Below are 25,715 nucleotides of genomic sequence, written 5' to 3' on the forward strand. Positions count from 1 at the left end.
TACTTGTCCTCTAGGACTGTATTATAATAGTCTCTCAGCTACTTGTCCTCTAGGACTGTATTATAATAGTCTCTCAGCTAGTTGTCCTCTAGGACTCTATTATAATGGTATCTTAGTGAGTTGTCCTCTAGGCCTGTATTATAATGGTCTCTCAGCTAGTTGTCCTCTAGGACTGTATTATAATAGTTGTCCTCTAGGACTGTATTATAATAGTTGTCCTCTAGGACTGTATTATAATAGTTGTCCTCTAGGACTGTATTATAATAGTTGTCCTCTAGGACTGTATTATAATAGTCTCTCAGCTAGTTGTCCTCTAGGACTGTATTATAATAGTCTCTCAGCTAGTTGTCCTCTAGGACTGTATTATAATAGTCTCTCAGCTACTTGTCCTCTAGGACTGTATTATAATAGTCTCTCAGCTACTTGTCCTCTAGGACTGTATTATAATAGTCTCTCAGCTAGTTGTCCTCTAGGACTCTATTATAATAGTATCTTAGTGAGTTGTCCTCTAGGCCTGTATTATAATAGTCTCTCAGCTAGTTGTCCTCTAGGACTGTATTATAATAGTCTCTCAGCTACTTGTCCTCTAGGACTGTATTATAATAGTCTCTCAGCTAGTTGTCCTCTAGGACTCTATTATAATGGTATCTTAGTGAGTTGTCCTCTAGGCCTGTATTATAATGGTCTCTCAGCTAGTTGTCCTCTAGGACTGTATTATAATAGTTGTCCTCTAGGACTGTATTATAATAGTTGTCCTCTAGGACTGTATTATAATAGTTGTCCTCTAGGACTGTATTATAATAGTCTCTCAGCTAGTTGTCCTCTAGGACTGTATTATAATAGTCTCTCAGCTACTTGTCCTCTAGGACTGTATTATAATAGTCTCTCAGCTACTTGTCCTCTAGGACTGTATTATAATAGTCTCTCAGCTACTTGTCCTCTAGGACTGTATTATAATAGTTGTCCTCTAGGACTGTATTATAATAGTTGTCCTCTAGGACTGTATTATAATAGTTGTCCTCTAGGACTGTATTATAATAGTTGTCCTCTAGGACTGTATTATAATAGTTGTCCTCTAGGACTGTATTATAATAGTCTCTCAGCTAGTTGTCCTCTAGGACTGTATTATAATAGTTGTCCTCTAGGACTGTATTCTAATAGTCTCTCAGCGAGTTGTCCTCTTGGACTCTATACTCAATTACAGTAGTGTTTCACCAGGTAACACCAGGAAGGCTGTAGAATGATAGTGAAATGAACACAGTAGAAAGGATATCCAAAAATATCTTAGCATGGTGCAGCTGGCCACCTCTCATCCTGTCCTCTGCTGTATGTTGGTGTCTGTAGGGAGACCCCGGGCCCCAGGGAGCCTCCGGTAAGGACGGTCCGGCTGGTCTACGAGGATTCCCAGGAGAGAGAGGTCTGCCCGGCGCGTCGGTAAGAAACACCCCACCTTCAACACGCTCCCTTCCGTTACATATTCCCCCTATATTCACTGACAATGACTGACAGACCTCCACCCGTGACTAATGAACCAGTATCAATGTAGAGATATTCATCTCATTAGACTCATAGAGGGGGGACGTCACCCAACCATCAATCTACCGCAGGGAAACTCAAAGAGACGTGTCACAAATGAACAGGTCCCCCTGAATAGGCTTCCCACTGACCGGCCGACACCACTGTTTTCATCAACGGCCCCCCCACCCAAAAAGCTATGTCCTGTTCCTTCCCTGACTCTTCCTAAATGTTTGCATTTTACATTGCTCATTTCTCCGAATTTTGAAATCATAAACAGAAAAGTATTTTGAGGCTTTTTTTCATACCTATTCCTAACTAAACCCTCCAAGACAATTTTTATTTTATTTTACCTTTATTTAACTAGGCAAATCAGTTAAGAACAAATTCTTATTTTCAATGATGGCCTAGGAACAGTGGGTTAACTGCCTGTTCAGAGGCAGAACAACAGATTTGTACCTTGTCAGCTCGGGGATTTGAACTTGCAACCTTCTGGTTACTAGTCCAATGCTCTAACCACTAGGCTACCCTGCCGCCCCATGTGCTGTATGATGTTGGTACCCAGCCAGGCTCCAAGACAATGTGCTGTAGGACGTTGGTACCCAGCCAGGCTCCAAGACAATGTGCTGTAGGACGTTGGTACCCAACCAGGCTCCAAGACAATGTGCTGTAGGACGTTGGTACCCAGCCAGGCTCCAAGACTATGTGCTGTAGGACGTTGGTACCCAACCAGGCTCCAAGACAATGTGCTGTAGGATGTTGGTACCCAGCTAGGCTCCAATACAATGTGCTGTAGGATGCTGGTACCCAGCCAGGCTCCAAGACAATGTGCTGTAGGACGTTGGTACCCAGCCAGGCTCCAAGACAATGTGCTGTAGGACATTGGTACCCAGCCAGGCTCCAAGACAATGTGCTGTAGGACATTGGTACCCAGCCAGGCTCCAAGTCAATGTGCTGTAGGACGTTGGTACCCAGCCAGGCTCCAAGACAATGTGCTGTAGGATGTTGGTACCCAGCCAGGCTCCAATACAATGTGCTGTAGAACATCGGTACCCAGCCAGGCGCTAATGAGTCTCTCTCTCTGCTGAATGACAAATGGATGGATGGGTGAACATTGTGCACCTTACTTCACAATGTAATTTAAATTAGGCCTAACTGAATGATAAGGAGGATGAAAATGTTGATTTAATTAACAAAGAAAAAAGTGTAGTAATGAGTTTGTGTTAAGACTATTTATCAACAACAAATAATTTAACTTTGTGCCTTGGGGGTTGATACCATTCTCTTTTATGTTTTACGTTGTTAAAAGAAGCTGTTATGGGACTGATTTATTTACCTATAACACTATTACTAATAAGATGTATTTGAAGCTAAATGAAAACACGCTATGTGTTGCAGCAGGCCTTCAGAATAACGCAAAACATGTCCTTGACTCTATCCAACTTGATGAACGGGAAACAAACCATGCCACTCAGCCTGCACAGCCGTCCCATCGAAACTACAACTAAACCCAAAACGAATTTCACACATAATAATAGTTAGCCTACAGACAATATTAAATTAACAATAATCTGATGAGTGACAATATTAGGCCTAACAGTTGTCAAATTGAACATGAAGAGATGTAATTGACAGATGCAGGAAAAGGATCATCACTTTATCAAGTCCTCCTTCGGAGGCACATGCAGGTTAAACATTGTGATTTCATATATAGTGCCAGAAAGATAATATTCTGCAGTTTCTATTATACAGTACTTACCTTTGTCAAATAACTCTCAAAATTCAAGAGGTGTAGCTCTATTTACAAATGTAACTTTCCAAGAATATCCAGGCTGTCCCTACATTCAGCACATGACCCACTGTCCCTACATTCAGCACATGACCCACTGTCCCTACATTCAGCACATGACCCACTGTCCCTACATTCAGCACATGACCCACTGTCCCTACATTCAGCACATGACCCACTGTCCCTACATTCAGCACATGACCACTCCACTGTCTCTACATTCAGCACATGACCCACTGTCCCTACATTCAGCACATGACCCACTGTCCCTACATTCAGCACATGACCACTCCACTGTCCCTACATTCAGCACATGACCCACTGTCCCTACATTCAGCACATGACCACTCCACTGTCCCTACATTCAGCACATGACCACTCCACTGTCTCTACATTCAGCACATGACCCACTGTCTCTACATTCAGCACATGACCCACTGTCCCTACATTCAGCACATGACTACTCCACTGTCTCTACATTCAGCACATGACCCACTGTCCCTACATTCAACACATGACCACTCCACTGTCTCTACATTCAGCACATGACCCACTGTCCCTACATTCAGCACATGACCCACTGTCCCTACATTCAGCACATGACCCACTGTCTCTACATCCAGCACATGACCACTCCACTGTCCCTACATTCAGCACATGACCCACTGTCCCTACATTCAGCACATGACCCACTGTCTCTACATCCAGCACATGACCACTCCACTGTCCCGACATTCAGCACATGACCAATCCACTGTCTCTACATTCAGCACATGACCACATTCAACTGTCTCTACATTCAGCACATGACCACTCCACTGTCCCTACATTCAGCACATGACCCACTGTCCCTACATTCAGCACATGACCCACTGTCCCTACATTCAGAACATGACCCACTGTCCCTGCATTCAGCACATGACCCACTGTCCCTACATTCAGCACATGACCACTCAACTGTCTCTACATTCAGCACATGACCACTCCACTGTCCCTACATTCAGCACATGACCCACTGTCCCTACATTCAGCACATGACCCACTGTCCCTACATTCAGAACATGACCCACTGTCCCTGCATTCAGCACATGACCCACTGTCCCTACATTCAGCACATTACCACTCCACTGTCTCTACATTCAGCACATGACCCACTGTCTCTACATTCAACACATGACCCACTGTCTCTACATTCAGCACATGACCACTCCACTGTCTCTACATTCAGCACATGACCACTCCACTGTCTCTACATTCAGCACATGACCACTCCACTGGGTGGAGTAGAGACAGTGGAGTGGTCATGTGCTGGATGTAGAGACAGTGGGTCACCCAGTGGAGCACATGACCCACTGTCTCTACATTCAGCACATGACCCACTGTCCCTGCATTCAGCACATGACCCACTGTCCCTGCATTCAACACATGACCACTCCACTGTCCCTACATTCAGCACATTACCACTCCACTGTCTCTACATTCAGCACATGACCCACTGTCCCTGCATTCAGCACATGACCCACTGTCCCTACATTGTCTCTACATTCAGCACATGACCCACTGTCCCTGCATTCAGCACATGACCCACTGTCCCTACATTCAACACATGACCACTCCACTGTCTCTACATTCAGCACATGACCACTCCACTGTCTCTACATTCAGCACATGACCACTCCACTGTCTCTACATTCAGCACATGACCACTCCACTGTCTCTACATTCAGCACATGACCACTCCACTGTCTCTACATTCAGCACATGACCACTCCACTGTCTCTACATTCAGCACATGACCACTCCACTGTCTGTACATTCAGCACATGACCACTCCACTGTCTCTACATTCAGCACATGACCACTCCACTGTCTGTACATTCAGCACATGACCACTCCACTGTCTCTACATTCAGCACATGACCACTCCACTGTCTCTACATTCAGCACATGACCCACTGTCCCTACATTCAGCACATGACCACATCCACTGTCCCTACATTCAGCACATGACCACTCCACTGTCCCTACATTCAGCCTATGACCACTCCACTGTCCCTACATTCAGCACATGACCACTCCACTGTCCCTACATTCAGCACATGACCACTCCACTGTCCCTACATTCAGCACATGACCACTCCACTGTCCCTACATTCAGCACATGACCACTCCACTGTCCCTACATTCAGCACATGACCACTCCACTGTCCCTACATTCAGCACATGACCACTCCACTGTCCCTACATTCAGCACATGACCCACTGTCCCTACATTCAGCACATGACCACTCCACTGTGCCTACATTCAGCACATGACCACTCCACTGTATCTACATTCAGCACATGACCCACTGTCTCTATATTCAGCACATGACCCACTGTCCCTACATTCAGCACATGACTACTCCACTGTCTCTACATTCAACACATGACTACTCCACTGTCTCTACATTCAGCACATGACCCACTGTCCCTGCATTCAGCACATGACCCACTGTCCCTGCATTCAGCACATGACCCGCTGTCCCTACATTCAGCACATGACCCACTGTCCCTACATTCAGCCACATGACCACTCCACTGTCCCTACATTCAGCACATGACCACATTCAGCCACTGTCCCTACATTCAGCACATGACCACTCCACTGTCCCTACATTCAGCACATGACCACTCCACTGTCCCTACATTCAGCACATGACCACTCCACTGTCCCTACATTCAGCACATGACCACTCCACTGTCCCTACATTCAGCACATGACCACTCCACTGTCCCTACATTCAGCACATGACCACTCCACTGTCCCTACATTCAGCACATGACCCACTGTCCCTACATTCAGCACATGACCACTCCACTGTCCCTACATTCAGCACATGACCACTCCACTTTCCCTACATTCAGCACATGACCACTTCACTGTCCCTACATTCAGCACATGACCACTCCACTGTCCCTACATTCAGCACATGACCACTCCACTGTCCCTACATTCAGCACATGACCACTCCACTGTCCCTACATTCAGCACATGACCACTCCACTGTCCCTACATTCAGCACATGACCACTCCACTGTCCCTACATTCAGCACATGACCACTCCACTGTCCCTACATTCAGCACATGACCACTCCACTGTCCCTACATTCAGCACATGACCACTCCACTGTCCCTACATTCAGCACATGACCACTCCACTGTCCCTACATTCAGCACATGACCACATCCACTGTCCCTACATTCAGCACATGACCACTCCACTGTCCCTACATTCAGCACATGACCACTCCACTGTCCCTACATTCAGCACATGACCACTCCACTGTCCCTACATTCAGCACATGACCCACTCCACTGTCCCTACATTCAGCACATGACCCACTCCACTGTCCCTACATTCAGCACATGACCCACTGTCCCTACATTCAGCACATGACCACTCCACTGTCCCTACATTCAGCACATGACCACTCCAATGTCTCCACATTCAGCACATGACCAGTTGCGTGTTTAGGAATACAGCAAATCATTTCCCCTGTGACCTGGCTGGTTATAATGACATTATTTGATTTTCTACTTTGTCAAAATAAGGTGTAGTAGGAGTTAAGTACTATAACTCTATTACTAATCAAATGTCCAAATATAGCAGATCAAATGGATTAAACTGTAATGTTTTTATTGGAAGGGAAAAGAAAATAGTCTATAGGGCTTTACTTTTTTCTAGGACTTTGTAGAATTATAAAAACATATAATTGACTCTAAATAAATACATGTTTTTGTTATTCCCATTTTATTGATACATTTTCACAAATATTTATTAATGCAAATAATCCTTTAGAATATTTTATGAACTATTTATCAAGCATTGGTGCTTATGTTTGATTCACCTTGTGGGACGCCCCGGTAACGATCTCTAGCAGGTACTGATAGGCTGAAAGAGACCCCCGGTAACGATCTCTAGCAGGTACTGATAGGCTGAAAGAGACCCCCGGTAACATTCTCTAGCAGGTACTGATAGGCTGAAAGAGACCCCCAGTAACGTTCTCTAGCCGGTGCTTATAGGCTGAAAGAGACCCCCAGTAACGTTCTCTAGCCGGTGCTTATAGGCTGAAAGAGACCCCCGGTAACGTTCTCTAGCAGGTGCTGATAGGCTGAAAGAGACCCCCGGTAACGTTCTCTAGCAGGTACTGATAGGCTGAAAGAGACCCCGGTAACGATCTCTAGCAGGTACTGATAGGCTGAAAGAGACCCCGGTAACGATCTCTAGCAGGTACTGATAGGCTGAAAGAGACCCCGGTAACATTCTCTAGCAGGTACTGATAGGCTGAAAGAGACCCCCAGTAACGTTCTCTAGCAGGTGCTTATAGGCTGAAAGAGACCCCCGGTAACATTCTCTAGCAGGTACTGATAGGCTGAAAGAGACCCCCGGTAACGTTCTCTAGCAGGTACTGATAGGCTGAAAGAGACCCCCAGTAACGTTCTCTAGCAGGTACTAATAGGCTGAAAGGCCAGGCTTGTGTCCCAAATGACAGCCTATTCCCTGTAAGTTCTGGTCAAAAGAAGTGCACTAGATTGGGAATAGGGTGTGATTTGGGACAAAGCCAGCCTCTGGGACCCATTTATTTTTTCCACAAGCACTTTTGGGGGAAATGTTCTTTGTTTTGTTGTATGCATTATTTACTATATTATCGAGCCACTGTTCCACACGAAGCCAAGGTCAATCTCAGCAGGCGAGAAGCTACCCATGGTTGTCATTTATTCTCTCACTGCAACGCCCCAAGACTAATTACTGAATACAGCCATGTGTGTTGCTGAGCCTTAGGGAGCCAATCAGCAATCACACACACACACACTGGAGGTTACACACACACACACACACACACTGGAGGTTACACACACACACACAGACACGTTTATTTCAGAACTTCTGTTTTATTGTGCTTTTGATGAGAAAGTGCCCGAGGGGAAAATAACTACTTGTCCTGGTAGAGTAGGAAGAAAATGCAACCTCGCTCTCGACACATACCTACACACACCTACACGCACCTACACGCACGTACACACACCTACACGCACCTACACGCACGCACACACACCTACAAACACCTACACACACCTACACACACCTTTTCTCCCATTCAGATCAATGACGCTCAGAAACTTATGTGACTGACTAACCATGGTGACACTTTACACTGTCTGACTGGAACAGGAGTTAAACCCCTCAATGCTGACTGACTGTCTGACTGGGACAGGAGTTATACCACTCAATGCTGACTGACTGTCTGACTGGGACAGGAGTTATACCACTCAATACTGACTGTCTGACTGGGACAGGAGTTATACCACTCAATACTGACTGACTGTCTGACTGGGAAAGGAGTTATACCACTCAATACTGACTGACTGGGACAGGAGTTATACCCCTCAATACTGACTGACTGTCTGACTGGGACAGGAGTTATACCCATCAATACTGACTGACTGTCTGACTGGGAAAGGAGTTATACCCCTCAATGCTGACTGACTGTCTGACTGGGACAGGAGTTATACTACTCAATACTGACTGACTGGGACAGGAGTTATACCCATCGATACTGACTGACTGTCTGACTGGGACAGGAGTTATACCCCTCAATACTGTCTGACTGGGACAGGAGTTATACCACTCAATACTGACTGACTGGGACAGGAGTTATACCACTCAATACTGACTGACTGGGACAGGAGTTATACCCCTCAATACTGTCTGACTGTCTGACTGGGACAGGAGTTATACCCCTCAATACTGACTGACTGGGACAGGAGTTATACCACTCAATACTGACTGACTGGGACAGGAGTTATACCCCTCAATACTGTCTGACTGAGACAGGAGTTGTACCACTTGTCGTGTCTTTGGCTTTGCCGGATTAAGTGATATGACATGCTATTCTATAAAATCCTTTCTCTGTAAATAATATTGCCTGATTGAGCTAATCATGTAAATGTAATTAACTTGAAAGTCGGTTCACCACGAAATAATATTTTTTGAGCTGTTATCTTCCGAATAAACTTTTAAAGACCTGGTAATCTTTTATATCAATAGCAGTCAATATTAAACGTCACCTTATTTCAGTCTCATCTGAAAGTTGTAAATTCTTGGTTATCTTCACGAACCATGGCTAACAAGTTGAATCAGCAATTCAAAATTTGGTTTAATTATTTATTTACTAAATACCTAACTAATCACACAGAATTACAAATACACAGAATGAAACATACCTTGATTACAAATTATGTCATAAAGGAAAAGGTTCCTAGTGGAGGGAACGGATATGACAGCTGGTTACGCAAAGAAAAGGGTCTGGGTTTGAGTGAAAGAGCGGGAAGACTGAAGAACAAAGGGAGAAGCTATGCTATTGTAATAAATACAGAATATTATGCATTCTAAATTACTGCGCATTTGGAAAAGGAAAATGCAATAAATATTTACTGAGTTGCGCTTCAATAGGTTGGTGGTAGATGGATCAAATCAAATCAAATTTATTTATATAGCCCTTTGTACATCAGCTGATATCTCAAAGTGCTGTACAGAAACCCAGCCTAAAACCCCAAACAGCAAGCAATGCAGGTGTAGAAGCACGGTGGCTAGGAAAAACTCCCTAGAAAGGCCAAAACCTAGGAAGAAACCTAGAGAGGAACCAGGCTATGTGGGGTGGCCAGTCCTCTTCTGGCTGTGCCGGGTGGAGATTATAACAGAACATGGCCAAGATGTTCAAATGTTCATAAATGACCAGCATGGTCGAATAATAATAAGGCAGAACAGTTGAAACTGGAGCAGCAGCACAGTCAGGTGGAAGTTGAAACTGGAGCAGCAGCATGGCCAGGTGGACTGGGGACAGCAAGGAGTCATCATGTCAGGTAGTCCTGGGGCATGGTCCTAGGGCTCAGGTCAGTTGAAACTGGAACAGCAGCATGGCCAGGTGGACTGGGGACAGCAAGGAGTCATCATGTCAGGTAGTCCTGGAGCTCAGGTCCTAGGGCTCAGGTCCTCCGAGAGAGAGAAAGAAAGAGAGAAGGAGAGAATTAGAGAACGCACACTTAGATTCACACAGGACACCGAATAGGACAGGAGAAGTTCTCCAGATATAACAAACTGACCCCAGCCCCCGACACATAAACTACTGCAGCATAAATACTGGAGGCTGAGACAGGAGGGGTCAGGAGACACTGTGGCCCCATCCGAGGATGGCCGTGTTGCCCAACAGAGTCCTTTGTCCTTTGAAGAGTGTCTCTGGTGGTGAACGGGATACGTTGTAGTGTCGTCGTTGTGTGGTAGACGGGATACTCTGTCCGTCCTTTCCTAGCCCACGTTTACAGCGGCCGCTGCTAACTCAACGGCTAGGACGTATCACTTCTGTAGCGAATAAGAGTTCAAAGTTCATACCATTCACAACCAAAGCTCACGCTGAGGTTGGCTTCGTTCATTAGTTATTATCTGAATCCTTCTGACATCGGACCGTCGTCCTAATGTACTCGGAACAGAAGGCTACATTTTCGTCATGGCTTTATATAGTGGACGGAGAGAAGGGTGTGTTTCATAGTTTATAACCAATGTCTCTTCACAGAGGCGGGCCACTGACTGAGCAGAGCCATAACCTTATGAAAACCCAAATCTCTCATTTGGAAGCTAAAATTACATTTAATCTTTTCACAAATAATTGTATATTTAAACATTTGAATTGCACAACAATTCCATGTGAATCTGATAACTATAATGTGTAGACTTTCCCAGATACAGTTTAGGTCATCCTGTCATCAGTCATAATGTCTCAGATGACAACTGAACTGACATCCTATTCATTAAGTACCAACACATATTTTCAAATGGTTCTATTACTGAAATGTTGTTCCTTTCCCCTACTTGTTTGATGTTCCCAGACTCTCTGTTTCATAAAAGCTATTCAAGAGTCCCTCATGTAGAGTCAAGAGAGAGGAAAGGGAGAAAGGTATTTATGGGGGGGGGGTCATAAACCTCACCCACAGGCCAACGTCATGACACACTCAATACTGACTGTCTGACTTGTAGGGACATTAAACACTGTCTATCAGGCTGTGTGTCTCTTTGGACATACTGTATCACTCTAATCATCCATTTATCTTCTCCTTCCAGGGTCCAGCTGGTTTGAAGGGAGGAGAAGGACCTCAGGGTCCATCAGGCCCCATGGTAAGTAAACATCTACCTGTCACCTACCACCACCTACCTACCTGTCTGTTGTTAATGTGAAGTATATACAGTACCTGTCTGTTGTTAATGTGAAGTATATACCTGTCTGTTGTTAATGTGAAGGGGATGTTTCGGCAGGTGTCAGAGGGTCTTCAGATATCAGGGTTACTGAGGGGGATAGTTCCATACCACTGTCAATGATAGAAGTACAACACAGTGCGTCAGCCTAAGCTGTTCTTACTGTGTTGTTTTGGTTCTTTTTTGGAGGTAGCCATTAGTCTAGGATCAATATTGTCTCACAGCAGGATGCAATGAAGATCCTTGTCCTAGTAGTCTAGCGGTTAAGAGCGTTGGGCCAGTAACTGAAAGGTCAATGGTTTGAAGAGGCGACAAGGTGAACAATCTGTCAATGTGCCCTTGAGCAAGGCACTTAACCTGTTCCTGTAAGTTGATCTGGATAGAAGAGTCTGCTAAATGGGAGTTCCCGAGTGGCGCAGTGGTCTAAGGTACTGCATCTCAGCACTAGAGGTGTCACTACAGACCTTTGATTCCAGGCTGTATCACAACCGTTTGTGATTGGGAGTCCCATAGAGCGGCGCACAGCCTAGCGTCATCCGGGGTAGGCCGTCATTGTAATTAAGAATTTGTTCTTAACTGAGTTGCCTAGTTAAATAAAGGTTAAATAAAGGTTAAATAAAAAATAAATACAAATAAAATAAAATATTCTGTAATAATGACTCACACCACTAGGGGGCTGTTTTATCCCTTGACGAATAGACAGGATCCCACCTATTTTCAGTGATAACTTCGGGGTCCTGGTTTTCTAATTGCTTCATCTTAACGTCTGAACATACACTCGATTCATATTGTCACAGTGTAATGTCTCTTTAGATAGCTTGACAGTGGGCTCAAAGATTAGACCAGACATGTGAGGGTGGTCTGGGGGTGGACTGAATTAGACTGTTTGAGGAAAACATGATTGTCATACTAATATGAAATTAATTCAATGTAACATATTGCTATTTCCAGTAGCAATGATTCCAATGCATACCCTGCTTCTGGGAAGTCAGTGTTTGATTTAACATTGATGTCTTGGGGTCGGTCGCAAGAGAAGCTAGAAATACCTAATGTGAAGCGGTCATGCAGGAAGGGAAATTAAAAATTGGGATTGTTTGCTACCGGCCCATCTGATGCGCTCTGCTCCCAGCCTGTGAGGTGAACGAGAGCCCGGGTCCACTCCATACTGACTCACCCCGCTGTCTGAGCATCCGGACACTCCCAAGTCCGGTGCAGTTTGTTTGTCATATGCACAGGAGTCACACGGTACACAGTACATTGAAATGCTTATTTTGCAGGATCACTGTCGACAATCTCGACAGGTTCCCATGTGAATATTCTATAATCGGCATTAAAGAAAATATGTGAATTTTTCCACCAGTGACGTATTTCCGCCAAGCAGACTTATTGCAGTAGTGCAAACAAAATGTACTTTTTCCCCTTAAGTTTTCATGTGTTGAATTAAAATCGAATAAAAATCGAAAGTTCAATGTGTTTCCATCGCATTTTCAACTCTACCGCTAGTTTTGTAACAAACACTTTTGCATTAAATAGCACCACCTCCCTCCCCTTCCCAACATGCCACCACTGAGCCACACACAGTCAGATAAGGGATGAGTCCCAACACTCTACACCACCTCCCTCCCCTTCCCAACCTGCCACCACTGAGCCACACACAGTCAGATAAGGGATGAGTCCCAACACTCTACACCACCTCCCTCCCCTTCCCAACCTGCCACCACTGAGCCACACACAGTCAGATAAGGGATGAGTCCCAACACTCTACACCACCTCCCTCCCCTTCCCAACCTGCCACCACTGAGCCACACAGTCAGATAAGGGATGAGTCCCAACACTCTACACCACCTCCCTCCCCTTCCCAACCTGCCACCACTGAGCCACACACAGTCAGATAAGGGATGAGTCCCAACACTCTACACCACCTCCCTCCCCTTCCCAACCTGCCACCACTGAGCCACACACAGTCAGATAAGGGATGAGTCCCAACACTCTACACCACCTCCCTCCCCTTCCCAACCTGCCACCACTGAGCCACACACAGTCAGATAAGGGATGAGTCCCAACACTCTACACCACCTCCCTCCCCTTCCCAACCTGCCACCACTGAGCCACACACAGTCAGATAAGGGATGAGTCCCAACACTCTACACCACCTCCCTCCCCTTCCCAACCTGCCACCACTGAGCCACACACAGTCAGATAAGGGATGTGTCCCAACACTCTACACCACCTCCCTCCCCTTGCCAACCTGCCACTTGTAGTGCCACTGAGCTACGTACACAGCCAGTCAGACAGGATGTGTCCCAACACTTTACACCACCTCCCTCCCCTCCCCTTGTCATTTAACTTGATTTTTATTTGGATTTCATGTAATGGACATGCACAAAATAGTCCAAATTGGTGAAGTGAAATTTAAAAAATAACTTGTTTAAAAAAAATAAATAAATAAATAAACGGATAATAGACGTGCATATCACCCATTTGCTATGAAGCCCCTAAATAAAATATGGTGCAGCCAATTACCTTCAGAAGTCCACCTGTGTGCAAACTAAGTGTCACATGATATATCACATGATCTCAGTATATAGTCACCTGTTCTGAAAGGCTCCAGAGTCTGCAACACTACTAAGCAAGGGGCACCACCAAGCAAGCAGAACCATGAAGACCAAGGAGCTCTCCAAACAGGTCAGGGACAAAGTCATGGAGAAGTACAGATCAAGGTTGGGTTGTAAAAAAATATCAGAAACTTTCAACATCCCACAGAGCACCGTTAAATGCATTTTTTTAAATGGAAAGAATATGGCACCACAGCAAACCTGCCAAGAGAAGGCTGCCCACCAAAACTCACAGACCAAAGATAACCCTGAAGGAGCTGCAAAGCTCCACAACGGAGATTGGAGTATCTGTCCATAGGACCACTTTTAAAAAATGAGCAAACATGTTTGGTATTTGCCAAAAGGCATGTGGGAGACTCCCCAAACATATGAAAGAAGGTACTCTAATCAGATGAGAATAAAATTTGGCTTTGGCGATATTCCTCAGCCTGTGCCCAGGGTCCCTTTCTGTCCAAAATCTCCTCCCACGTCCAGGAGTCCAGAACCCTCTGCTCCTGGTTACCATGCTGCTTGGTCCGGTTGTGGTGGGTGATTCTGTAATGCTTCTCGTTGGTGGAAGGAGACAAGGACCAAAATGCAGCGTGGTAAGTGTTCGTCATGTTTTAATTGAACAAACTGAACACTACACAAAATAACAACGAAGAGAAAAATAAACAGTTCTGCCAGGTGAACAGACACTAAACAGAAATGTAACACCCACAACCAAAATGGGGAAAACAGGCTGCCTAAGTATGATTCTCAATCAGAGACAACGAATGACACCTGCCTCTGATTGAGAACCATACTAGGCCAAACACATAGAAATATAACATAGAAAAAAGAACATAGACTACCCACCCCAACTCACGCCCTGACCAACCTAACACAAAGACATAAAAAAGGAACTAAGGTCAGAACGTGACAGGTGGTGGCAGCATCGTGCTGTGGGGATGTTTTTCATTGGCAGGGACTGGGAAACTGGTCAGAATTGAAGGAATGATGGATGGTGCTAAATATAGGCATGTTCTTGAGGGAAACCTGTGATTTGAGGGAAATCCAGAGATTTGAGACTGGGCCAGAGGTTCACCTTCCGGCAAGACAATGACCCTAAGCATACTGCTAAAGCAACACTCGAGTGGTTTAAGGGGAAATATTAAATGTATTGGAATGGCCTAGTCAAAGCCCAGACTTCAATCCAATTAAATCTGTTTTATGACTTAAATATTGCTGTACATCAGCTGAACCCATCCAACTTGGAGGAGTTGGAGCAGTTTTGCCTTGAAGAATGAACAAAAATCCCAGTGGCTAGATGTGCCAAACTTATAGAGACATACCCCAAGATACTTGCAGTTGTAATTGCTGCAAAATGTGGCTCTACAAGGTATTGACTTTGGGGGGGGTGAATACTTATGCACGCTCAAGTTTTCAAATTTTTTTTGTGTCTTATTTCTTGTTTGTTTCACAATAAAAAATATTTTGCATCTTCAAAGTGGTAGGCATGTTGTGTAAATCAAATGATACAAACCCCCCCCCAAAAAAATCGATTTTAATTCCAGGTTGTAAGGCAACAAAATAGGAAAATTGAGAAGGAGGGTAAATACTTTCACTAGCCACTGTACATTACTCATATCACATTATATACTGTATTTTATACCATCTATTGCACCTTGCCTATCCCGCTCGGCCATCGCTCATCCATATATTTATATGTACATATTCTTATTCATCCCTTTACATTTGTTTGATTACTTGTTAGATTTGGGTGTATTAGGTAGTTGTTGGGAATTGTTAGATAATTATTTGGATATTACTGCGCTGTTGGAACTAGAAGCGCAAGCATTTCCCTTCACGCATTTACATCTGCTAACCATTTGAATGTGACCAATAAAAATGTGATTTGATTTTGCACAGACTATCTATACTTCTCCCTGAGGAAAGGAGACGAGAAAGACCAGCTATATAAGGGTATAGGCACACACCCCAAGCCCATAGTGTTGTTGGGACACATTCACTAGCACTAACTGAGCTCCAGGCGACACCGACAGCCTCCCTCCCTGTTGGAACATTTGCTTGCTGTGCACCAGGCAGAGGCAGCATGTGAAGAGAAGAGCCCTGAAGACCTCAGCAGTCAGTCAATTCCACACTCAGTAGTCAGATCACTCCTCAGGGCTAGATTAAGACTACCTGCCAGACTGCCTTACCCCTTCCGCCTCTCTCCCTCAATCTCTCTGAGACCTGCTGCTCAGTTCTGCTCAGAGAGGAGAGGCTAGCTAATGATAATGCTTCTAAAGAAAAGGGAGAATGGCTATGAGTGACTAAAAGTGAGACCCCCCTCTCTTCAGAAATGACCCGTACTATATTGCTGTTTTCTACGTTTGATACTGGCTGGATCATACAGTGCTTCTGAAAAAGGTTTATATTTTCCATCGAGGTAGAAGCCATCAGTGGTGGGGTTTTAATCATTCTAATGTTGGATTCCGACTGATATATATATAGTTTTTAACTAGGCAAGTCAATTAAGAACAAATTCTTATTTTCAATGACGGCCTAGAAACAGTGGGTTACCTGTCTGTTCAGGGGCAGAACGACAGATTTGTACCTTGTCAGCTCGGGGATTCAATCTTGCAACCTTTCGGTTACTAGTCCAACATTCTAACCACTAGGCTACCCTGCTGCCTCTACACTCTAACCACTAGGCTACCCTGTCGCCTCTACACTCTAACCACTAGGCTACCCTGCTGCCCCGGTATATTATATTATATTATATTTCACCCCACATTAAAAACTCAGAACTCTGAATTTGCATATTTCCTCAATCATTATCTTTAAAGTGTGTTCAACTTCTTTCTCTCCATCTCTCTCTCATTCCCTCTCTCTCTCCATCGCAGGGCTCCCCTGGTGAGAGAGGTGGTGCTGGACCTGCTGGCCCAATCGGTCTGTCTGGTAGAACTGGCTCTCAGGGGCCCCCAGGGCCTGCTGGAGAGAAGGGAGGGCCTGGTGAGAAAGGTCCCCAGGGACCATCTGGTCGTGACGGAGTCCAAGGCCCAGTGGGTCTGCCTGGCCCTGCCGGACCTCAGGGTCCACCCGGAGAGGACGGTGACAAGGTTAGTACCCTCCCCATCGCTCTCTGTCTGTCTGTCTGTCTGTCTGTCTGTCTGTCTGTCTGTCTGTCTGTCTGTCTGTCTGTCTGTGTCTCTCTCTGTCTGTCTGTCTGTCTGTCTGTCTGTGTCTCTCTCTGTCTCTCTCTGTCTCTCTCTCTGTATGTCTCTCTGTCTATGTCTCTCTGTATGTCTCTCTGTCTATGTCTCTCTGTATGTCTCTCTGTCTATGTCTCTCTCTATGTCTCTGTCTATGTCTCTCTCTCTCTATGTCTCTGTCTATATCTCTGTCTGTCTCTCTCTCTCTGTCTCTCTCTGTCTCTCTCTCTCTCTCTCTCTCTCTCTCTCTCTGCATATCCATCATCTTAAACAAACTGTACTTAGAAGATATATAAAGGGTAAAAACTGTATCTGATTTATCTCCTGCTTTCTCCCAGAAGGTTACAATCCAGACAGTCTATTAAGCTGCCAATCATACAGTATGTTGTAGTAAATCATCAAAAATCATCCAGCTAAACTCCAACACCATGCATCACTTTTATTTGTAATTGCACATACATTTTGCAGGTAATTAACTAATTTTCCAATACACTGACAAGTGTTTTTTTTATATACAAGGTTGACATTTTGAAGTAGGTGTTATTGTAGATGTGTGTGTCCTGTGGGATGTGTGTTTCCTGTGTTTTGTGTGTGTGTGGGTTATGTGTGTGTCTGTGTTATGTGTGTGTCTGTGTTATGTGTGTGTGTGTCCTGTGTTATGTGTGTGTGTGTTATGTGTGTGTGTGTCCTGTGTGATGTGTGTGTCCTGTGTTATGTGTGTGTGTGTCCTGTGTTATGTGTGTGTGTGTTATGTGTGTGTGTGTCCTGTGTTATGTGTGTGTGTGTCCTGTGTGATGTGTGTGTGTGTGTTATGTGTGTGTGTGTTATGTGTGTGTGTGTTATGTGTGTGTGTGTCCTGTGTGATGTGTGTGTGTGTTATGTGTGTGTGTGTTATGTGTGTGTGTGTTATGTGTGTGTCTGTGTTATGTGTGTGTGTGTGTGTGTGTCCTGTGGGATGTGTGTTTCCTGTGTGATGTGTGTGGTGTGTGTGTCCTGTGGGATGTGTGTTTCCTGTGTGATGTGTGTGTGTGTGTGTGTTAGAGGTTGACCGATTATGATTTTTCAACACCGATACCGATTTAATGGAGGACCAAAACGCCGATACCGATTAATGGAGGGCCGAAATGCCGATACCGATTAATGGAGGACCAAAACGCCGATACCGATTAATGGATGACCAAAACGTCGATACCGATTAATGGAGGGCCAAGATGCCGATTAATGGAGGACCAAACCGTCGATGCCGATTAGTGGAGGGCCAAAACGCCGATACCGATTAATGGAGGACCAAAACGCCGATACCGATTAGTGGAGGGCCAAGATGCCGATTAATGGAGGACCAAAACGCCGATGCCGATTAATGGAGGACCAAAACGCCGATACCGATTAATGGAGGACCAAAACGCCGATACCGATTAATGGAGGGCCAAAACGACGGTGCCGATTTAATGGAGGACCGAAACGACGATACCGATTAATGGAGGACCGAAACGACGATACCGATTAATGGAGGATCGGAACGACGATACCGATTAATGGAGGATCGGAACGACGATACCGATTAATGGAGGATCGGAACGACGATACCGATTAATGGAGGATCGGAACGACGATACCGATTAATGGAGGACCGGAACGACGATACCGATTAATTGAGGGCCGGAACGTCGATACCGATTAATGGAGGAGCGAAACGCCGATGCCGATTAATGGAGGACCGGAACGACGATACCGATTAATGGAGGACCGAAACGACGATACCGATTAATGTGCCGCTTTTTGAAAGTGTATTTGTAATAATGACAATTACAGCAATACTGAATGAACACTTATATTAAGTTAATATAATACATCAATAAATCAATTTAGCCTCAAATAAATAATGAAACATGTTCAATTTGGTTTAAATAATGCAAAAACAAAGTGTTGGAGAAGAAAGTAAAAGTGCAATATGTGCCATGTAAAAAAGCTAACGTTTAAGTTCCTTGCTCAGAACATGAGAACATATGAAAGCTGCTGGTTCCTTTTAACATGAGTCTTCAGTATTCCCAGGTAAGAAGCTTTAGGTTGTAGTTATTATAGGACTATTTCTCTCTATACCATTTGTATTTCATATACCTTTCACTATTGGATGTTCTTATAGGCACTTTAGTATTGCCAGTGTAACAGTACAGTTTCCATCCCTCTCCTTGCTCCTACCTGGGCTCGAACCAGGAACACAACGACAACAGCCACCCTCGAAGCATCGTTACCCATGCAGAGAAAGAGGAACTACTACTCCAAGTCTCAGAGCGAGTGACGTCACCGATTGAAACGCTATTAGCAAGCACCCCGCTAACTAGCTAGCCATTTCACATCGGTTACACCAGCCTAATCTCGGGAGTTGATAGGCTTGAAGTCATAAACAGCTCAATGCTTGAAGCATTGCGGAGAGCTGCTGGCAAAACGCACGAAAGTGCTGTTTGAATGAATGCGTACGATCCTGCTGCTGCCTATCATCGCTCAGTCAGACTGCTCTATCAAATATCAAATCATAGACTTAATTATTATTATTTTTTGTATTTTTTTATTTCATCTTTATTTAACCAGGTAGGCTAGTTGAGAACAAGTTCTCATTTACAACTGCGACCTGGCCAAGATAAAGCATAGCAGTGTGAAGAGACAACACAGAGTTACACATGGAGTAAACAATAAGCAAGTCAATAACACAGTATAATGAAAAAAGAGAGTCTATATACATTGTGTGCAAAAGGCATGAGGAGGTAGGCGAATAATTACAATTTTGCAGATTAACACTGGAGTGATAAATGATCAGATGGTCATGTGCAGGTAGAGATACTGGTGTGCAAAAGAGCAGAAAAGTAAATAAATATAAACAGTATGGGGATGATGTAGTTAAATTGGGTGGGCTATTTACTGATGGACTATGTACAGCTGCAGCGATCGGTTAGCTGCTCAGATAGCAGATGTTTGAAGTTGGTGAGGGAGATAGAAGTCTCCAGCTTTTATAACATAATTATAACATAGTAACACGGAAATACGAGCCTTTGGTCATTAACATGGTCGAATCCGTAAACTTTCAATTCGAAAACAAAACGTTTATTCTTTCAGTGAAACACGGAACCGTTCCATATTTTATCTAACAGGTGGCATCCCTAAGTCTAAATATTGCTGTTACATTGTACAACCTTCAATGTTATGTCATAATAATGTACAATTCTGGCAAATTAATGGTAGGAATAAATGGTCTTCACACAGTTTGCAACGAGCCAGGCGGCCCAAACTGCTGCATATACCCTGACTCTGTCGCACAGAACACAAGAGAAGTGACACAATTTCCCTAATTATAAGAAATTCATGTTAGCAGGCAATATTAACTAAATATGCAGGTTTAAAAATATATACTTGGGTATTGATTTAAAAGAAAGGCGTTGATATTTATGGTTAGGTTTGGTGCAACGACAGTGCTAAATCATCACCTGTTTGGCGAAGTAGGCTGTGATTCGATGAGAAATTAACAGGCACCGCATCGATTATATGCAACGCAGGACACGCTAGATAAACTAGTAATATCATCAACCATGTGTAGTTAACTAGTGATTATGTGAAGATTGATTGTTTTTTATAAGTTTAATGCTAGCTAGCAACTTACTTTGGCTTCTTGCTGCCCTCGCGTAACAGGTAGTCAGCCTGCCACGCAGGCTCCTCATGGAGTGCAATGTAAGGCAGGTGGTTAGAGGGTTGGACTAGTAACCGGGAAGGTTGCAATAACGAATCCCCGAGCTGACAAGGTAAAAATCTGTCGTTCTGCCCCTGAACAAGGCAGTTAGCCCACTGTTCCTAGGCCGTCATTGAAAATAAGAATGTGTTCTTAACTGACTTCCCTAGTTAAATTAAGGTGTCAAAATATATATATATATATATATTTAAAAAATCGGTGTCCAAAAATACCAAAATGAATCGGCCATTCCGATCAATCGGTCGACCTCTAGTGTGTGTCCTGTGTGATATGTGTGTATTTGTCCTGTGTGACGTGTGTGTCCTGTGTGATGTGTGTGTCCTGTGTGACGTGTGTGTCCTGTGTGATGTGTGTGTGATGTGTGTGTGTCCTGTGTGTGTGTGTGTGTCCTGTGTGATGTGTGTGTCCTGTGTGATGTGTGTGTCCTGTGTGATGTGTGTGTCCTGTGTTGTGATGTGTGTGTGACGTGTGTTTGTACTGTGTGATGTGTTTGTACTGTGTGATGTGTGTGTGACGTGTGTGTCCCGTGTGATGTGTGTGTGATGTGTTTGTCCTGTGTGATGTGTGTGTCCTGTATTGTGATGTGTGTGTGACGTGTGTTTGTCCTGTGTGATGTGTTTGTCCTGTGTGATGTTTGTGTGTGACGTGTGTTTGTCCTGTGTGATGTGTTTGTCCTGTGTGATGTGTTTGTCCTGTATTGTGATGTGTGTGTCCTGTATTGTGATGTGTGTGTCCTGTATTGTGATGTGTTTGTCCTGTGTGTGTCCTGTATTGTGTCCTGTGTGATGCGTGTGTTTGTCCTGTGTGATATGTGAGTGTGATGTGTGTGTCCTGTATTGTGATGTGTGTGTCCTGTGAGTGTGACGTGTGTCCTGTGTGTCCCAGGGAGAGGTTGGAGAGCCAGGTCAGAAGGGAAGCAAAGCAGACAAGGGGGAACAGGGTCCTCCCGGTCCAGCTGGTCTCCAGGGTCCCATCGGTGCTCTTGGACCTGCAGTGAGTATCTCTTTCTCTGTCCAGCCTTGGACCCACCTTAGCCCCATTGAAAGGTGATCAGCTGTACGTCATACCGCTTTGCCATTAGCTCCACCAGTGTGTTACCATGGTCACTGTGTCCTCAGGGAGGTGACGGAGAGCCCGGTCCCAGGGGTCAGCAGGGGATGTTCGGACAGAAGGGAGACGAAGGATCCAGAGGTTTCCCCGGGCCCCCTGGTCCCATCGGTCTGCAGGTGGGTGGGGCCCCAAATGAACCCTCACACACCTAGCCATCACCTCTATAGTGTATTGGCTTTATGACATGTGAAAAGTCACACTCTTTGCAATAAGTAACCCCCCCCTTCTTCTTCACACACAGTCACACATATGCACACACACACACACGCGTGCACACACACACACACACACACACACACACACACACACATTCAGTATGCACACACACAGGCTTAACCATGGAGCCCACTGGCAGTCATGCACAGCACCACAGTTGGATGTTTTCATTGTCTCTGTGAGTCTTAATGGGGTCTGTCATGTGTTGTGTTGTCTTCTGATGTTGTGCTGACCCATAGTCTCAGTCATTGGCCACTGGCTGTTTTATCCGTCAATATTACAATACCGCCATTAAAGACCAAATATAAATATTTTTTTGTTGTGAAATGCCAGAGGTAAATGATCTGTTTTTAAGAGTGTTAAGTTTCTTCACAATAGATTTCAGCAATTTGAGAGCATAGAGATGACAGCTAGAGAGATGATTCCTAGAGAGATGATAGCTAGAGAGATGATTCCTAGAGAGATGGTAGCTAGAGAGATGATTCTTAGAGAGATGATAGCTAGAGAGATGATTCCTAGAGATATGATTCCTAGAAAGATGATTCCTAGAGAGATGATTCCTAAAGAGATGATTCCTAGAGAGATGATTCCTAGAGAGATGATTCCTAGAGAGATGATTCCTAGAGAGATGATTCCTAGAGAGATGATTCCTAAAGAGATGATTGCTAAAGAGATGATAGCTAGAGAGATGATTCCTAGAGAGATGATTCCTAGAGAGATGATTCCTAAAGAGATGATTCCTAAAGAGATGATTCCTAAAGAGATGATTCCTAGAGAGATGATAGCTAGAGAGATGATTCCTAGAGAGATGGTAGCTAGAGAGATGATTCCTAGAGAGATGGTAGCTAGAGAGATGATTCCTAGAGAGATGATAGCTAGAGAGATGATTCCTAGAGAGATGATAGCTAGAGAGATGATTCCTAGAGAGATGGTAGCTAGAGAGATGATTCCTAGAGAGATGATAGCTAGAGAGATGATTCCTAGAGATATGATTCCTAGAAAGATGATTCGTAGAGAGATGATTCCTAAAGAGATGATTCCTAAAGAGATGATTCCTAGAGAGATGATTCCTAAAGAGATGATTCCTAGAGAGATGATTCCTAAAGAGATGATAGCTAGAGAGATGATTCCTAGAGAGATGATTCCTAGAGAGATGATTCCTAGAGAGATGATTCGTAGAGAGATGATTCCTAAAGAGATGATTCCTAAAGAGATGATAGCTAGAGAGATGATTCCTAAAGAGATGATTCCTAAAGAGATGATTCCTAGAGAGATGATTCCTAGAGAGATGATTCCTAGAGAGATGATAGCTAGAGAGATGATTCCTAGAGAGATGATACCTAAAGAGATGATTCCTAGAGAGATGATTCCTAGAGAGATGATTCCTAAAGAGATGATAGCTAGAGAGATGATTCCTAAAGAGATGATTCCTAAAGAGATGATTCCTAGAGAGGTGATTCCTAAAGAGATGATAGCTAGAGAGATGATTCCTAGAGAGGTGATTCCTAAAGAGATGATAGCTAGAGAGATGATTCCTAGAGAGGTGATTCCTAAAGAGATGATAGCTAGAGAGATGATTCCTAAAGAGATGATACCTAGAGAGATGATACCTAGAGAGATGATAGCTAGAGAGATGATAGCTAGAGAGATGATAGCTAGAGAGATGATAGCTAGAGAGATGATAGCTAGAGAGATGATTCCTAGAGAGATGATTCCTAGAGAGATGATTCCTAAAGAGATGATTCCTAAAGAGATGATAGCTAGAGAGATGATTCCTAGAGAGATTATACCTAAAGAAATGATTCCTAGAGAGATGATTCCTAGAGAGATGATTCCTAGAGAGATGATTCCTAGAGAGATGATTCCTAGAGAGATGATTCCTAAAGAGATGATAGCTAGAGAGATGATACCTAAAGAGATTATTCTTAAAGAGATGATACCTAGAGAGATGATTCCTAGAGAGATGATTCCTAGAGAGATGATACATAGAGAGATGATACATAGAGAGATGATACATAGAGAGATGATTCCTAGAGAGATGATTCCTAAAGAGAGAGGATTCCTAAAAGAGAGGATTCCTAAAGAGAGAGGATTCCTAAAAGAGATGATTCCTAGAGAGATGATACATAGAGAGATGATACATAGAGAGATGATACATAGAGAGATGATTCCTAGAGAGATGATTCCTAAAGAGATTCCTAAAGAGGTGTGATACCTAAAGAGAGGATATGGTTAGGTGTTGTCCTGAGTTTGCGTGTAACTCATCAATGTAAGGGAATGTGTTGTACAGTACAGGAATTGTCTTTATGAGCAAAATGAATTAGCTGTTCGTTAAACCGGGGTCATTGTCTTGATAGATGTATATAGACAATGCCCGCTAGTCTCCAGGAGCAATCTCATCTTTCTGCACTTTATTTCTGCTGGTTTTCTTTTTGAAAGAAAAAATGGCCAACATGATCCTGACCCGTCTTTTCAGCCCCTCGGTCTTCAGCTGATGTGGAAAACAGTAGGCCGGTTTATAAGTTCCAAAAAGTCACAGAAGATGAGGTCTCGTCTGCACTATCTGCTATAGAGTCTAAGAAATCATTAAGCGCTGACAATCTGGATCCATATTTACTCAAGTGTGTGGCACCTATCATTGCTAGTGCAGTGACGCATATCTTTAATCAAATATTAGTCGTAGGAAAGATTCCTAAATCTTGGAAAACAGCTTTTGTTTTACCTCTCCTCAAGGGAGGTGATGGTAGTGAGTTGGATAATTATCAGCCCATCTCTAAGCTCTCCTGTTTGGCTAAGATTCTAGAGTCATTGGTGAATAGGCAACTACAATCATTTTTAACTGTTAACAATACTCTTTCTAGTAATCAATCTGGCTTCAGACCTAAACACCGACCTACCACTACGGCCACTGTACGTGTTGTAAATGATATTACTAGTGCCCTAGATAATAAAAAGTAGTTGTTCATAGATTTGTCTAAAGCTTTTTGACACTGTAGACCATGCAATACTTTTGGGTAAGCTGTCATCAAAAGGACTGGGATTGGATGCCTGTCGTTGGTTTCATGACTATCTAAAGGATAGAGGCCAGGCTGTTAGAGTCCACGACATCCAGTCAGAGCCATTGGAGTTGGTAAAAGGGGTCCCACAAGGTTCTACACTTGGTCCATTACTGTTTACTCTCTAAATGAGCAATATCGGTGATGAGGAAAGAAAGTGTAAAATATAGGTTCAGAAGTTTTGTGAAATAACACTGTTACAAATAGA

The 25,715-nt window shown here is 44.0% G+C and overlaps 1 protein-coding gene across 1 annotated transcript in view; it reads left to right on the forward strand.

Annotated features, from left to right (window-relative positions):
* LOC112236786 (collagen alpha-1(XI) chain-like) overlaps positions 1–25,715 on the forward strand; it is a 251,133-nt gene that overhangs the window by 179,715 nt on the left and 45,703 nt on the right. Inside the window, exons 40-44 of the mRNA XM_042308834.1 lie at positions 1,345–1,434; positions 11,464–11,517; positions 17,078–17,293; positions 22,011–22,118; positions 22,244–22,351. Of these exons, the coding sequence (XP_042164768.1) occupies positions 1,345–1,434; positions 11,464–11,517; positions 17,078–17,293; positions 22,011–22,118; positions 22,244–22,351 (576 nt within the window). The remainder of the gene's footprint in view (positions 1–1,344; positions 1,435–11,463; positions 11,518–17,077; positions 17,294–22,010; positions 22,119–22,243; positions 22,352–25,715) is intronic.

Source organism: Oncorhynchus tshawytscha, linkage group LG29, assembly GCF_018296145.1.
Source record: "Oncorhynchus tshawytscha isolate Ot180627B linkage group LG29, Otsh_v2.0, whole genome shotgun sequence".
Classification (NCBI taxonomy): domain Eukaryota; kingdom Metazoa; phylum Chordata; class Actinopteri; order Salmoniformes; family Salmonidae; genus Oncorhynchus; species Oncorhynchus tshawytscha.